The 15,505-nt window shown below is 39.8% G+C and overlaps 1 protein-coding gene across 1 annotated transcript; it reads left to right on the plus strand.

Moving 5' to 3' along the window:
- Positions 1–330: 330 nt before the first annotated feature.
- Positions 331–14,627, plus strand: meox2a (mesenchyme homeobox 2a). The gene is made up of 3 exons (XM_061819580.1): positions 331–2,581; positions 7,822–7,994; positions 11,984–14,627. The coding sequence occupies exons 1-3, from the start codon at positions 2,014–2,016 to the stop codon at positions 12,200–12,202; spliced, it is 960 nt and encodes a 319-aa protein (XP_061675564.1). The 5' UTR covers positions 331–2,013; the 3' UTR covers positions 12,203–14,627.
- The last annotated feature ends 878 nt before the right edge of the window (positions 14,628–15,505 follow it).

Here is a 15,505-nt window from a genome sequence, read left to right on the forward strand (position 1 = left end):
TGAACCCAAAATTTTCCAGCATGGATTCTCGAGTGGTGGCGCGGTGGATCAGCAGGTAAAGCGTTGGCCTCACAGTTCTGTGGACCCGGGTTCAATCCCGGCCCCGCCTGTGTGGAGTTTTCATGTTTTCCCCGTGCCTGCGTGGCTTTTCTCCGGGCACTCCGGTTTCCTCCCACATCCCCAAAACATGCAACATTAATTGGACACTAAATTGCCCCTAGGTGTGATTGTGAGTGCGGCTGTTTGTCTCCATTTGCCCTGAAATTGGCTGGCAACCAGTTCAGGGTGTAACCCCGCCTCCTGCCCGTTGACAGTTGGGATAGGCTCCGGCATTCCTGTGACCCTTATGAGGATGAGTGGCTTGGAAAATGGATGGATGGATGTCTCTTTGCCTTAATCGAGGTTGAAAACTCCCTTTTTTCCCCTCATGCTTTTTAGATTTTCCTTTAATCCTCCATTATTTCCTATTCCCTGCCCCGCCTGTGCGGAGTTCGCATGTTCTCCCCGTGCCTGCGTGGCTTTTCTCCGGGCACTCCGGTTTCCTCCCACATCCCCAAAACATGGAACGTTAATTGGACACTCTAAATTGCCCCTAGGTGTGATTGTGAGTGCGGCTGTTTGTCTCCATGTGCCGTGCGATTGGTTGGCAACAAGTTCAGGGTGTACCCCGCCTCCTGTCCATTGCCAGTTGGGATAGGCACCAGCATTCCTGTGACCCTTATGAGGATGAGTGGCTTGGAAAATGGATGGATGGATGTCTCTTTGCCTTAATTGAGGTTGAAAACTCCCTTTTTTCCCCTCATGCTTTTTAGATTTTCCTTTAATCCTCCATTATTTCCTATTCCCTGCCCCGCCTGTGCGGAGTTCGCATGTTCTCCCCGGGCCTGCGTGGGTTTTCTCCGGGCACTCGGTTTCCTCCCACATCCCAAAACTAATTGGACTCTAAATTGCTCCGAGGTGTGATTGTGAGTGCAGCTGTTTGTGTCTATGTGCCCTGCGATTGGCTGGCAACCAGTTCAGTGAGTACCCCGCCTCCTCCCCGCGACCCTCGTGAGGATAAGCGATAAAGAAAATGGATGGATAGATGGATTCTTGAGTCTTTTTTACGAGTCTACTCGTGATAAACACGCTAACCAAATTTCATGTTAAGAACGAGGCTCTACTGGCTGAATTTTCAATAATTATAAAGAATTCATTGAAACTGATAAAAATGAGCGTAAAGAATCTGTTTCAAACCAAAATAGCTGCGAGTTTTCAGATCTGGCTTCTAGAGTCACTATCTGATATATGATACATAAGCTTATGAAAATTCACGTTGCTAAAACAATTAGGTTCTGAGGGTTTCAAAACATTTGTGACAGCCTGAGGAATTTACCAAAGAATGATGTCGAAACAGCTGCGTGAAACAAAAATGGCTCCCTCCCTTCCTGTGCGTTTTCTGCTAAGGATTTTTGAACCTTTTTTTTTTTTTGGCGGGTGATGCCAACCAAATTTCATCTTGCAGAGTTCAATTGGGGGTTGAATGTTAAAAGCATTGCGACGCCAATCACTTTTCACCTGACCGAACACACCTGCGAGATGTGTTGACTTTTTTGATTTATTCAGCCTTGAGAGCAACAAGCGTGAACCGAAGCAAGCCGCCTTAAGGGGGCCTTTGCTCCCTAAAAACATCCTTCCTTTCCGTGAGGCTACCCGGAAGATTTATGGCGGCGTTCCTTTCGCATGCACGCCGTCCCTCGGTGAGCCGGCCTCCCTCTCACGTTACACCCTATTTATAACGGCCCCTCGCCAGGCTCCCTGACTTCCCCGGGACCTCCTCCCAGCCTCCCAGCCTCCCAGCTTCCATGCTTCCCCCTGATATCCGAGCGACTCGGCTTCACTCCGCTCGGCTTATCCCTCTGCGACCCGGCGACCGCGCGGATTACCCCGGGAAAGGACGGCGCCCCTCCCTCCTTTGTGGAACTTTGGGGATCCCTCGGATATGCGCCGCCGTTCGCTTTAGGAGCTTTTGCCATGGATCACACGCTTTTCGGCTGCCTGCGGAGCCCCCACGCCCCGGTTCAGGGTCTGCACCCGGCCGCCTTCGCCCCGTCGCCGCTCACCCTCCACGGACGCTCGGACCACGTCTCCTACCCTGACCTGGCGTCCTCGTCGTCCTCGTCCTCCACGTCCTCGCCGTCCACTTGCATCATCTCCAGCTATCCGCCCGAAGACGGCCTGTACCACCCCCACCACCACCCGCAGCAACACCCGCAACTTCACCACCCGCACCATCACCGCGGCCACCACCCGGCGCCGCAGGGTCAGCACCACACGGCCGCCGCCTGGCACGTCCCGCATATGTCAGGCGGGGGCGGGGGAGCCCGGGCCAACCTCTGCCACCCGCACCCCCACCTGTCCCACGACAGGGGGCCCGCGGCGCAGGACTTGGCACACGCCGGTGGGCCTGCGATGGGGGCCTCCGCCCCCGGCTTGGGTGGCGCTAACACCCCCACGGGGGCTTCCTCGGAGTTCGGCAGGCCCACGCTGTCACCTGCGGAAGCCGAAAAGAGGAACGGAAAGAGAAAAAGTGACAGCTCAGGTACAAATACTGACTTTATTTTTTTCCCGCGTATGAATCCATATATTTGTTTTTTTTTTAACATGATGCGTTTAGTGGTTACACTCGAGCAAAATAGGTGCAAACTTCTTTTCGCCCCAGCTCAAATGCTAGTAATGGCTTCCCTCTGGAAATCATATGAAATCATATACAGTAACTGTATGGTTACAAATGCACAATTGGCCCTGCGTTTTATTATTTTATTTATTTTTGAACCACAAATTTGGAAATAAAAGGTCATAGGAAAATAGTGGCAGCCAAATATTTAAGTATGCAGTACAATGATTATTTAATTTAAGAAGAGATTTGATGGGGGGAAAAACTGTTAAAAATGGACAATTTGGTGCAAATTTTGTCACAAAATGAAGAAATCAATTGAGCAAAAATATGACGTTGACACTTTTTCTTCAGTGGGTCACATATAATGATGTTTATAGGTTTATAGTTATACGATTTAGATGTTTAGATGTAACAAATTGGCAGTACTTACTGTATCTTGTTAAAACAATAATAAGAAAAACAACAACAAGCGAGGCCAATCGAGGAATTGGGACTGATGTATTGTACAGATGTACAGTCGTTAAACTGCACGTTTTTCCAGAAACGGCACAACAAAAATGGTGGCTTTTTGAGGAAATCAAACTATATTTAAGTTAAAAAAAAAAAAAAAACGTTTTGGATGTTTTTTTTTTCCCCCTGGAAGACAGTAAAAAGGATGGTTAACTGTAGAAACGTGGATTTGTGTGTCTTTTGACTCCAATATAAAGCTAACAAAAAAAGTTGAAACATCTCTCTTGCAAGTGAGAGGAATGGCTTATCGAGGAAAACTTTTTTCAAAATAAAATGTTTTTTTTAGCAATAAATTAAAAATATATGATTTGTATATAAAAATTAAAAAAACATTTTTATACATAATAGGAAGGATAGCTAATTGAGGGAAAACTCGCTAATTCTATTTTTAAAAAGCTACAATTTAAAGATTTTGTTATTTTGTTTTTAAAAAAAAAACTAAAATTTTAAAAGTTTGATTTTGGATTTTTAAGATACAATAACAGAATAGATATGCAAGAAAAATGTATCTTATTTTTAATTAAAATTAACATTTTATAGATTAACTTTAGGCAACTAGACTTCACTTTGTAAAAAATAAAGTTTTCAGTATCAGTGGAGGGAAAAATTATTATTATTATGCATCCCTGGGGAGCCTAACTAATTCAAACATTTTGCTGCACTGATTACATTTTTTTTATGATTGTTATGAATTTATCTGGGGGGAAAAAATAAACACACTCAGCAGACATCCCCCCCTGCCCATCATTTTTTTTATTGGCTTGAGATAAAATTTCCAGGTTGCTTATAATCAGTATAAATTAGGATTTCACATATTTTTGCAGCAAAATACCCAAATTTGCCTAAAGTTGAACACTTTAAAATAAAACCAATGCAGAATAAACTATTCACTGACAAATCAAGAAAGCCTTCATCAATATCAGTTGATTCAAAAAAATATATTACAAATTTTCATATTTACTTGGGACCTGTTGAGGGCTCTTGCCCCTAAATTTGAACGCTTTCATTTGACATAAAGGAACAGCAGAGAAATGTCAAATTTTCCATTTGAAGCGACACTTTGCAAAAATGTGTCACCGGTGAGCAGCCAGCTGTATTTATATTTCCATTTCAGCAAAAGACTGTATTGGGACACTTGTGACCCTTCAAATGAGCTGAGCACGATGTTCCATATAAAACGCAATGACGGGGGTTGCAGGCGCCCCCGCTGACCCGCGGGATCTTTTCCCACCTGCCCTCATCGCCGCCATCCATCACGAATGCCGTCGTCTCGTTGGCGTCCACGCCGGCAACGCGATCTCGCCGCGCTGCTCCTTTAAAGGCCTCCTCTCCACACGCACTTTCCCTACCTTAACCACAAAATTGTTGCATTTTGGCCTAAAAAACACTTTCATTATACTTTTTTTGTTGTTTTTGTCGTTGTTATTATTGTTTTGTTATTATCATTCCTGCCGACTGTGCCAACCTTAGAACTGGCCCCGATTGACAGCTCAGTAATTCGAATCATAGCTAAGGGTTAATGTCCCATCATGTGCGTTGCTTTTTTAAAAATTATTTTTAAAGCAGTAAAATGGGACGCTTGAGTATCGAGGAAAATGAAGTAACTTTGTTTCCTGTCAAAAGTTCCATATTATTGCTCTATTCAATTATTATTAAAACAAGAAAACTTATTAGCCCAGAAAAGACATTACTGAGGATGGTTATCAAGGAAACAGTAAGATTTAAATTTCATAGCTAGAATTTTTTTCATTTACAAAGTCACACTATTCAAGCCATTATTTGTCTACAAAGTATTGAAACAAAAACATCTCACTTCGTCATGCATGCAAGATTTTTCCTGAAAAGAGGGATGGCTTACTGAGGAAATCTGCGAAAATCTGCACGTTTTCCGGGAGAAGACACAATAAAAAAAGGATGGCTTATCGAGGAAAAAAAACAAACAAGTTCCTCCCTTCCACGTTTTCAAAATATTAGACACTCAGCATGCATAGATGCACACACGCACGCACACACATACACACTCCCCTCCCATTGCCTTAAATGATTTGCAAGATGATCTTCGCTAACCCCTCACCTCCACCCCCCCCCCCCATAACTCATAATTAGCACGTAGCCTGCTGACTCAATCAGCTGTCATAATATCAGATAGAGGCCCGCTTCTCTTTCGCCATCTGGAAACCCCGAAAACCAACAATAAAAGGGGACTTAAAACAAGAAGAATAATTGAAAAAGCAACAAAAAGGCGAGAGACGTATCACGGAAAAAAGAAGGGAGCGTCTGCGGGGTTTCAGGTGCTATGATTCTCGACAAATTTTTACTTGGGGGCGAAAAAAAAAATCACTAAAGCATACATTAGGAACATGAACACAAACGCACAAGAAAAAAAGACACGTACTCATGCGCTCATCCAATTGCATATATACACACACCCACAGACACACACATACGCACACGCATACATTTTGCTTGCCTGTATATGTTATTCGCTCAACAATAATGCTAATAATAAAATAAATACATTAATAATCTATTTATGAATTGTATTTAAAATATTTAATATATTTTTAAAAAAATTACAATAATTTATAATAATACATTAATTACAAATAGTAGTGTATGAAATACCTACTACAAATAAATTGTTTAATAATAATATTATTGTAAATTATACAATCTAAAAAAAATCCACTTTAAATTAAACTTAGGCCTTGAGAATTATTTCTGTTTCTGTATTGTAAAACAAAAGTTTTTTTTTACTGGTTATTAAGTTTTAAATGTATTTCTGCAGGTTTTTACAAAGTTGACAGGGATAAATTCCAATGATGTGACTTCCCATGTGGAAAAGTTCTCGTGTTCCTCCGCGCTATTTTGTTGCTTTTTTTTCCACCTCGAAAAGGCTTTTGGAAAACATTTCAGATGGACCCTCCGTCTCGTGCGTGCCTAATTGGACAGCACTCGAGGAAAACATTTTTCCGCGCGAAAGAAAAAAAAAAAAGGATAACCACTTTTTCCCCTCATATTCTTCCTCTTTTGTTGTGGAGGGTTGCAAGTTGCTGTAATTGCCGAGTTAAAAAAAGGCACTTAGTAGTTTTTGAACTCTCGACTTTATTGCGCTTTCACAGAGTGTTTACCACCATACACACACAGAGAGGAGAGAAGAGAGAGAGAGAGAGAGGAGAGAGAGAGAGAGAGAGAGAGAGAGAGAGAGAGAGCGAGAGAGAGAGAGAGAGAGAGAGAGAGAGAGAGAGAGGAGAGAGAGAGAGAGAGAGAGAAAGAAAGATCTGATTCGGAATACATAAAGCGGTCATTGGGGGTTGGTGGGGTGGGGGGAGATATCATCTTTCTGGGGGTCCCCGAAGTGAAGACTTGAGGCATTAGCGCCGTTGGGCACTCCAGTTTCGAGCTCGTGGAGACCCATTTACACTTTGGCCTGCCGCATTAGCACGTGTTACTGGAGAAATTGCTATATCCTTTTTACCCCCCCCCATCCCCCACTTCAGAGTTAAAAATAAATAAATCTAGCACCTTGAGTTAAGAGTTTAATTCATGCTGCGGTCAAACTCATAACTCAGTTTGCTTCATTTCTAATATCTAACACTGAAGATTAAGATTGAGCATGTTGACAATTGAGTATGTAAACCGTGAATGAGGAAGTAAATAAGTGAGTGAGGGATGCAATAAATCAGTAAATAAGTGAGTTAGTAAATAAAAAAAAAAGTAGTTGAGTGAGTCAGTATGAATGTAAAAAAAAAAAAAAGAGTCAATGAATAACTACTATATGTATGTATATACAGTATGTACTTGTAGTTTTAGTACAAAGTAAAAAGGTATAATAAGATATTATTATTGACAGTGATATATAATTCTATATCCTATATGCACAATATGTATGCAAAATATTGTTCTTTGTAAGTTGCTGGTATGTTTAGACACGGAGTACAAATGGCGAGGTGTAAATTTAGCACATAATGTCAACAATGTATAGTAAGCAGAGACGAGAATTGGGAATTTTGCAATTTCATTCGCGATACTGCTAATAAAAAATTATTCCGTATCGATTCTCGTATCAATTGTTTTTGCGTAAGGGAATGAAATAATCTCATTGTTATGTGATATCATTGAGGTCATTTTCTTATAACGTGATTATACAAAAGGTGATTGTGGACAAAACATAATGTTTTGAAAAATGAAAAATCCCCATATAGTATTTTTCATTTTTCAAAACAACATGAAATTAAAGGCGATATTCTCAGATTTTTTTTCATCCTGCATTTCATTATAACGCATCTTAACGCATATTTCAACGCGTATCAAAGGAAAGGCGATCGTATGTCTTTATAGGGCTAACAAATAAATAAACAAAACAAACATGAAACCCTACAAGGTGCCTCAATAGTTTAAAAATGACTTTTGATTACGGACGAAAGACTTCAAACGCTCAGAAAAACATACATTAACGTTAAAAATATACCGACCCACATCAAGCGTCTTTTGACAATTACCACATGCACGTTTAGCATTGTTTATGGACTGTGACCGGAATTTTCTGAGAAACACATGATTGGAGTTATGTTGTGGTGAACTTAAAAAAAAAAAAAAAAAAAAGAGATGATTGTAAAATGGCTAAAAATAAAAAGTAATCATTCCGGCAGAGTCCCAGGACGGCGGGCTGAAGTGCGAGCTGAGCGGCAAACCGCGCAAGGAGAGGACTGCCTTCACCAAGGAGCAAATCCGGGAGCTGGAGGCCGAGTTCGCCCACCACAACTACCTGACCCGACTACGCCGATACGAGATCGCCGTCAACCTGGACCTCACCGAGAGACAAGTACGTCCTCTGAAGAAACAGATAACCATATATTTATTTTTTATTATTATTTTTTTTTAGGGGCTCCAAATGCAGGATATACTGCACTGTAGCCCCTTTTACAGTCTGCTTTACATTTTAAAAATAATACACATGATATCTGGTTACATTCAAATGTATTCACCATTTTAAATTTAAAAAATACTTTATTGATTTTTAAATTAATATTAATTATATTCACAATATTTTACAGTTTTAAACTAATTTTACGTATATTATATATTAATGTTTTTTACTTTTTTTACATTCAAAAGAATAGGTTTGAATGAAAAGTGACATTTACAAATTAATTTTAATTAATTAATTTTACATTTTAAAAATCATTTTGAATAAACAATGTAAAAAATTATTTAAAATAAAATGTAGTATCTTGTAGCATTCTATTTTGGTTTCAATTTTAATGAAAAAAACAGTCTGACAAATTGTGACGTGATTGTTATGCACTGGTACCTCGGCTTTCGAACGTAAATGTTGAGATTTTTTTTTTTTTGCTTTGGTTTTCAAACGAAAATCGGTATTTGAAAGCCCTGACCAGCTGACCCATAACGATTTGTTATGGTGTTTTCGAACGCACCCGCGAAAATGCCGGAAACGACGTAACGCTCGCAACGCAACAGTTGACCCACACACTCCTGTTGTGTGTCCGGTAGTGACTTTTTTTTCTTCCAATTGAGCAATATTAACCCGATCATGGCTCCAAAGAAGGCAAGTGGAACTGCTGGTGCTGAAAAAAGGAAAGTGGTGCGTAAAACTGTCGACTTCAAGAAGGATTTGATAGCCGAGCACGAATCTGGTGTGCGTGTTTCTGAGCTATTCAAGAAGTATGGCATGGCGGAATCGACGATCAGCACCATTCTGAAACACAAGGATGCCCTCAAAGCAAGTGATGTTGCGAAAGGAGCGACCGTGTTGACCAAGCGGAGGCCGCAGATCTTGGACGAAGTCGAAAAGTTGCTTCTTATTCTGATGAGGCTGCAGGCAGGGAGGATGTCTCAAGTGCCGATATTAAAGCTATCTGCGCTAAATGGAACGACATCCATAATTTTGTAGAAGTCCATCACCCTAACAAAGCAGAATGTTGCAGAGCACTGCAAAATTTCGATGACGTTGTTATGAACCACTTCAGAAATGTGCTCAAAAGACAGCAGAAACAGTCTACATTACATTCTTTCTTTGTTAAAAAGGGGCGAGTTACCCCCACCGAAGAATATTTTAACAGTTATTTTGCATTGCTTTTTTCTTTTTTTCCATTAATCCTACCTCTAGTTGCAAGTTAATTTTTTTGTACGTTATGTACTTTCTGTGCAAATAAAAAAAAAAAATGTCAGCTTTTTTTCCCCCTCATTGCTTGTTTAAACTTATTTTGCACTTTTGTTAATAAAAAAGGTTTACAAGGCTCGGGCCCGAGTCGCTACATATACGGCAATGCATTACCAGCCTAGCATACTTCACTGCTAAAGCATACATTTTAAGCAAAAAATAAATATTTCTTAAATTATATAATTATATGAAGTATTGAAACCATACATGTATTTCTATTACGCAGTTTATTATCAGGAAAAGCTAAAAAAAAAAAAAAAAAACAACAACCCTTTTTAGGCTTGGAACATATTATTTCATTTTCCATTCATTGTAATGGGAAAACACGCTTTGGTTTTCAAACGTTTTGGTTTTCAACCAGCCTTCTGGAACGGATTGTGTTCGAGAACCAAGGCACCGCTGTATTTAAAATAATTCTCAATAAAAGCTAAAATGTAGTGTATCTCTTTTCACCTTCCAAAAATAATTTTGAAGGGAAGTATGTCTAATTTACAAATTTATCATAATTTGTGATGTTTTATATTTTACATTCTTGTTCATATAAAGCATATAAATAATTGTAAATAAAGTTCATCTTTTGTTAAAATTGATGTGAATAGTCATTACGTTTTAAAATTAAATATAGCTTAAAAGAGTGTGATAGCTTCTAACACATTTACACTTCTTTTTTCAAGTAATTTTGATTAACCTGCTAGCATAGTGAGTCATCGGATAGCACACCTGCCTCACAGTTGAGAGGTCGTGGATTCGAATCCAGGCTCCTGTGTGTAGTTTGCATGTTCTCTCCATGCCGGTGTGGATTTTCTTCGGGATTTGGATTTTCTTTCTCCCACATTCCAAAGTCACGCAGGGTCGGTTCATCGAAGACTCCAAATTGTGTGCAGCAAATTTTGATAGAACTTTTTTCATGTTTAAAAAATTGTAAATAAAGTGCAATATCTTGTAGCATTCAATTTAAAGTAGAAAAATTATTCAAAATTAAAATTGTTCCAGTCTGTTTAATTTTAAGATTTTAATTTAAAAAATGTCATAATTCACAATGCAATTGCCTCATAAAAGGTAACGCCAAATAAAGTATGATTTTTGTAAATATTTTTTTTTTAAACAATTCAAATGTTTTTTTTTATTTAAACAATGTATATGCGTAATGGGTCATGCACAAAGTGATTAAAAAAAATAAAAATAAGTCGCGCAACGTGTCTGCTGACTTAACGGCGTCCACCCTGCTCCGATGCGACGGATGAGCAGAACCAATCAATATAATCGCTGTCAGATGTCTTCCCTGACATCCATTTCATTTTTTCCACATGAACTTGGAATGACCGTCCAGCAACCTTTAATGCTGGATGAGCGCACACAATGACCGCCTGTTTTAGCGTTTGGGCCGCACGTATAACAACAACTGCACCCCTGGTGAATGAAATACATGACTCCGAAAAATAAATAAAATTAAGATGAAAAATGTTGCACTATGCTAATTGTTACATGGATGGGTTGCTTTAGAGGTTTTGTGGGTGATGCTGGGTCCTCAGGTGGTGGGGGGTCGGGATCTGGAAAGTGTTCAGGCAACAGGAGGGTCATCGCCCGGCCCCGGGCGGGAAAAGCCCCGTGATTCCAAAGGAATCCGGCGTGATTTTCATATGTCCAACTCAAATATTTGCATTCTCAGGCATGTGACTGAAACAATTTATCGACGAGCTTTTCCTCAGGAAAATGCCTCCAAAATACGAACAATAATGATGTGCTTTTCCATCAAAAATACCAAGTTGCTGTCAAAAATATTCTCAAAAAACTACTTCAAAAAAACACTGATATTTCTGTAGAATTCTCATGTTTTTTCACCAAAAGAATAGAACTTTATTTTCTTTTGAAACAACTGGAATTTATCGACGAGCTTTTCCTCGGGAAAATGCCTCCAAAATACAAACAATAATAATGTGTTCTTCCATCAAAAATACCAAGTTACTGTCAAAAATATTTTCAAAAAGCTACTTAAAAAAACACTGATATTTCTGTAGAATTCTCATGTTTTTCCACCAAAAGAATACAACTTTATGCTCTTATTCTTCAAAGCTTTTTTTCAGGATTAAAAATACAACTCTATTCTCATAACAATGTGACTTCGTTCTTGAAAATATACATTATTCATGTAATATTAGTTCCTTTCCCCGAAAAAATATACAACCCTAACCCTATCGAGGAAAAACACTTATTTTAGTGTCATTTCTTCTAAAAAAAAATCAACATTTTAATTTGAAAAAAAAATCTAAAACATACAGTCTCGTAAAACCAAGATATTTAATTTCATAATATTTTTTTTCTTAAATGCACACAATATTGTGTTTTTTCTCAGAAAATAACATTTCTCCTCGAAGGGATACAAATATAGTTTTTTCTCCCTGAAAAATATGCAAAATAATCTTGAAAAATTTAACTATTTGCATAACATTATTCCACTTTCATTTTATGATTTTCTACTTATTTCCGAAAATTTAAAATCAAAAACACTTTCCCTAGAAAATTCCTTCCCTTGATTGAATTCAACTTTTTTCCATCCAAAAAGATTATTTTGGTTAAACTTTTTTTTTTTAAATTGATTTTCTTGTGTGTTTTGCTGATGTGCGTCGCAGGTGAAGGTGTGGTTCCAGAACCGGCGGATGAAGTGGAAGCGCGTGAAGGGCGGCCAGCAGGGGGCGGCGGCGCGGGAGAAAGAACTGGTCAACGTGAAAAAGGGAACGCTCCTCCCCTCCGACTTTTCCGGCATGGCGGCGTTGCGCCACTCCACGGACTCGCTGGCCAACGATGACAGTCACGACAGTGAACTGAGTGACGAACACGCTCCGTTATGATCGAGGCCACATCGTTAAATGCAGTACAGTGAATCCCCGTTTATTGGCGGGGGGGGGGGGTACCGTCCAGACCCCCTCATTGGTACATTGATACACACGGAGGAGCGAACAGAATGAATTGTTTAAACAGCAAAATGTTCAACCAACCCGTATCTTTTAAAAACCCGCTTAAATGTTCACATTAATATCCATCCATTTTCTGAGCCGCTCATCCTCACAAGGATCGCGGGAGAGCTGTAGATTATCCCGGCTATATTCGAGCAGGAGGCGGGGTACACCCAGAACTGGGCCGCCAGCCAATTGCGGGGCACATAGAAACAAACAACCAATCACAATCACACAATTTAGATTCTCCAATGAATGGATGTTTTTGGGATGTCGGAGGGAACCCGAAGTACCCTGAGAAAACCCACGCGGGCATGGACGGGGGAGAACAGGCAAACTGCGCACAGAAGGCAGGATTTGAACCCACGACGTCTCAACTGTGAGGCAGATGTGCTAACCGATGATTTGAACCCCGGTCCTCAGAACCGTGAGGCTAACGCTTAACCAGTCGCGCCACCGTACTGCCCTGATGTTAATATTTACCGTAATTCCCGGCCTACAGCGCGCACCTGGTTATAAGCCCCACCGAGTACATTTGGAAAGGAAATACCATTTGGTACATACATAGGCCGCAAGTGCCCACATTGAAACTGACATTGAAACACGAGATATTTACAAAGAAAGATGGTACACAGAAAAAAAAACATACTGGTAAAAATCACTGAGACGCGGCAGAAACACGCTAGCAGAGTGCCAACAGGGCCAGTCCGGTAAAAGTCACTTCCTCGGCACATATATTCCACCGGTCTCACTCTTACCTTTTCTGCTCGAGTGCCCCCCTTGCGGCCGTTAGAAAAAAAAAATGCACAAATTAGTATCAGTATGGACGTTATGGAAATCAAAAATATTCAAACAATTGGTACGTTAACACCGATGGACAATAGAACAAAAGAGTACTAAACACTGCACATTTAAATGTCGAAAAGTCACCATATCATTTCATCTAACAGACGTCTGCTAGCTTAATGCTAACATATACAATACTCATGAAAATTAGCATCAGTTTTAGGTTAATTGTTGATTTTCAAACAATTGCTACTTGACGCACACAAAGAGAGCAGCAACACATACAGTCAGTCGAGCTCAGTGCTGCCTGGCATGTTGTGGCACAATGCGGTACTGCACTGAAGCCACACAACTCGGAAGTCGGGCTTGCCTTGTATAATGCAAAAAACGTAGACCGCGATTGCTTCGAAGTCGACGATACGGCAGTATAGCGGGGGTTCACTGTATTAAATATTGAAATCTGACCGTTTGGCTACACTGATGTAAACATTCCATTTTTTTTTATTTGCACTGCTGGACCCGGCCGCTGTCGTATTTGTGACTAGTTTAGACGTCTGTGGACGTCCTTCCCGGAAAAAGCTCCTCTTTAGATGTGCTACAGTACCCGTTGGAAACAGTAGGGGGCGGCGATGAGATTCCACGTGATAACTGATAGCTAAGAAAAAAGTGATCACCTTGGACGTACCTTGATGCTGCCTACAAATTTCCCTTTTTTTGAAAAAAAATAATAATAATAATAAAAATGATACATTTATTCCGTATTGGTAGCATAAATCAGTCCCTCCCAAGATTACATGTTTCTCAACTTTTGTCACTCTTAGATACCGCGATTTTGTAATTAGTCCCCCCCCCATCTTGAGAATATAATAACATTATAATATATTTTTCCAAATTTAATCTTGTAACCTTACAAAGTTTTTCAACAAAAAAGTACAACAGTTCTTGTCGTATAGAGCTGGTGCACCTATGTCACCAAAGTCACGTGACTGGCCATACTGCCAAAATTTAGAAGGTGATAATAAAAGAAGCTACGTTGAAAAATGAGAGACACTTGGCGTAGAGGACCCATATTTAATGCCGGAGTCGACGTTTTAACCCGCTTCCGCTTGTCTTGGACAACTGGATCTACACATGGATCCAGTGAGTAAGTCGTCAAGATCTACACGGAAGAGTTTGAAAGCGTAGAAAAGTCTGGACGCTTACAAATACTTCCTTGCTGGATCTGCTCCCAATCAAGAATAAATCCCACATAGTGATGCAGCCACTATGATTTTTTTTCAATACAATATTTAAATAAATGACCTCTGGTTTTCCACAAACTCGCATTCATTAACTATGATTGGGGGAAAAAAAATTAGGACAGTGAATTCGTCTCCTCCGTACACGGAAGCGTATCGCGGCCACACGTTAAACTTCTCCGTGACACTTTTTTTTTCTTTACATATGCATTGTTCTCAAATGAGTCCAATGCGTGTTTAAAAAAAGAAAATAAACCCGTGAGATAGGCTTCAGCCTCCGTACATAGAAGCGTGTTGCGGCCACACGTTAACGTACATAAACCTCTGTGTGACAGACGGTTTAATTACTTTTAAATTCACATTGGACTCATTTAGGAACATTGGATATCTAAAAAAAAAAAAAAAAAAAAAAAAAAAAAAATGTTCGTCACGGAGAGGTTTACCAAAGTTTAACGCGTGGCCGCAACATGCTTCTGTGTACGTCGGAGACTACGCCCTGTTGTTTTTTTTTTTGTTTTTTTTTTTTTTTAATGCATTGTTCTCAAATGAACCAATTTGGCATTATAAATACTTCTTGGTAATTTGAAATTGAGAAGAATAATTCCTACCTGAAATGAAGCGATCGCTACACAGTCGCGTGTATTAGGTTGGGCACCTTCCATCACGTTTAATTGCCGAAATCCATCGATATTTTCTGGTATTTTCAGCTGGTATTCCATAATATGACCTCTTTGAATATCTGTCTCGTCTGTTGTGACAACCAATAGCACAACCGGTCTCGAGTATTGTGAATATTCTGCTCCGGTTCAATATCCCCCACACTGTCAAGCAGCTCTTTTTGACGAAAATGGTGACGTCAGGTGTACGAGCTCTACTGAACGTTTCTGAAAAAATATAACTCAATTCTTGTACGATTGTGACTTATTATTGCGATGAAATATGATTATTCTCGTGAGAAAGTTTAGTGTGGGCCAAAAATAAGACTTATCTTTAAAAATAAAAAACACATCTGCATTTGTATCCAAGTTAGTGAGCTACTCAGGGATGAAAATCATCATGATGTCGAGTTTGATGAAAGTTACGAGCTTTTGCGGGGATTTTTCGAGGTGAGTGAGAAGTTGCTTTTCTCTCTCTCTCAAAAAAAGTCTTTTTGCTTGGAGTTGCGTGAAACTTC

Source organism: Syngnathoides biaculeatus, chromosome 5 (genome assembly GCF_019802595.1).
Source record: "Syngnathoides biaculeatus isolate LvHL_M chromosome 5, ASM1980259v1, whole genome shotgun sequence".
Lineage (NCBI taxonomy): Eukaryota > Metazoa > Chordata > Actinopteri > Syngnathiformes > Syngnathidae > Syngnathoides > Syngnathoides biaculeatus.

Coding starts and splice junctions, on each gene's coding strand:
- meox2a (XM_061819580.1), top strand. CDS start 2,014: ATGGATCACACGCTTTTCGGCTGCCTGCGGAGCCCCCACGCCCCGGTT. Junction 2,582..7,821: donor GAGAAAAAGTGACAGCTCAG/GTACAAATACTG, acceptor TCATTCCGGCAG/AGTCCCAGGACGGCGGGCTG. Junction 7,995..11,983: donor TGGACCTCACCGAGAGACAA/GTACGTCCTCTG, acceptor TGTGCGTCGCAG/GTGAAGGTGTGGTTCCAGAA.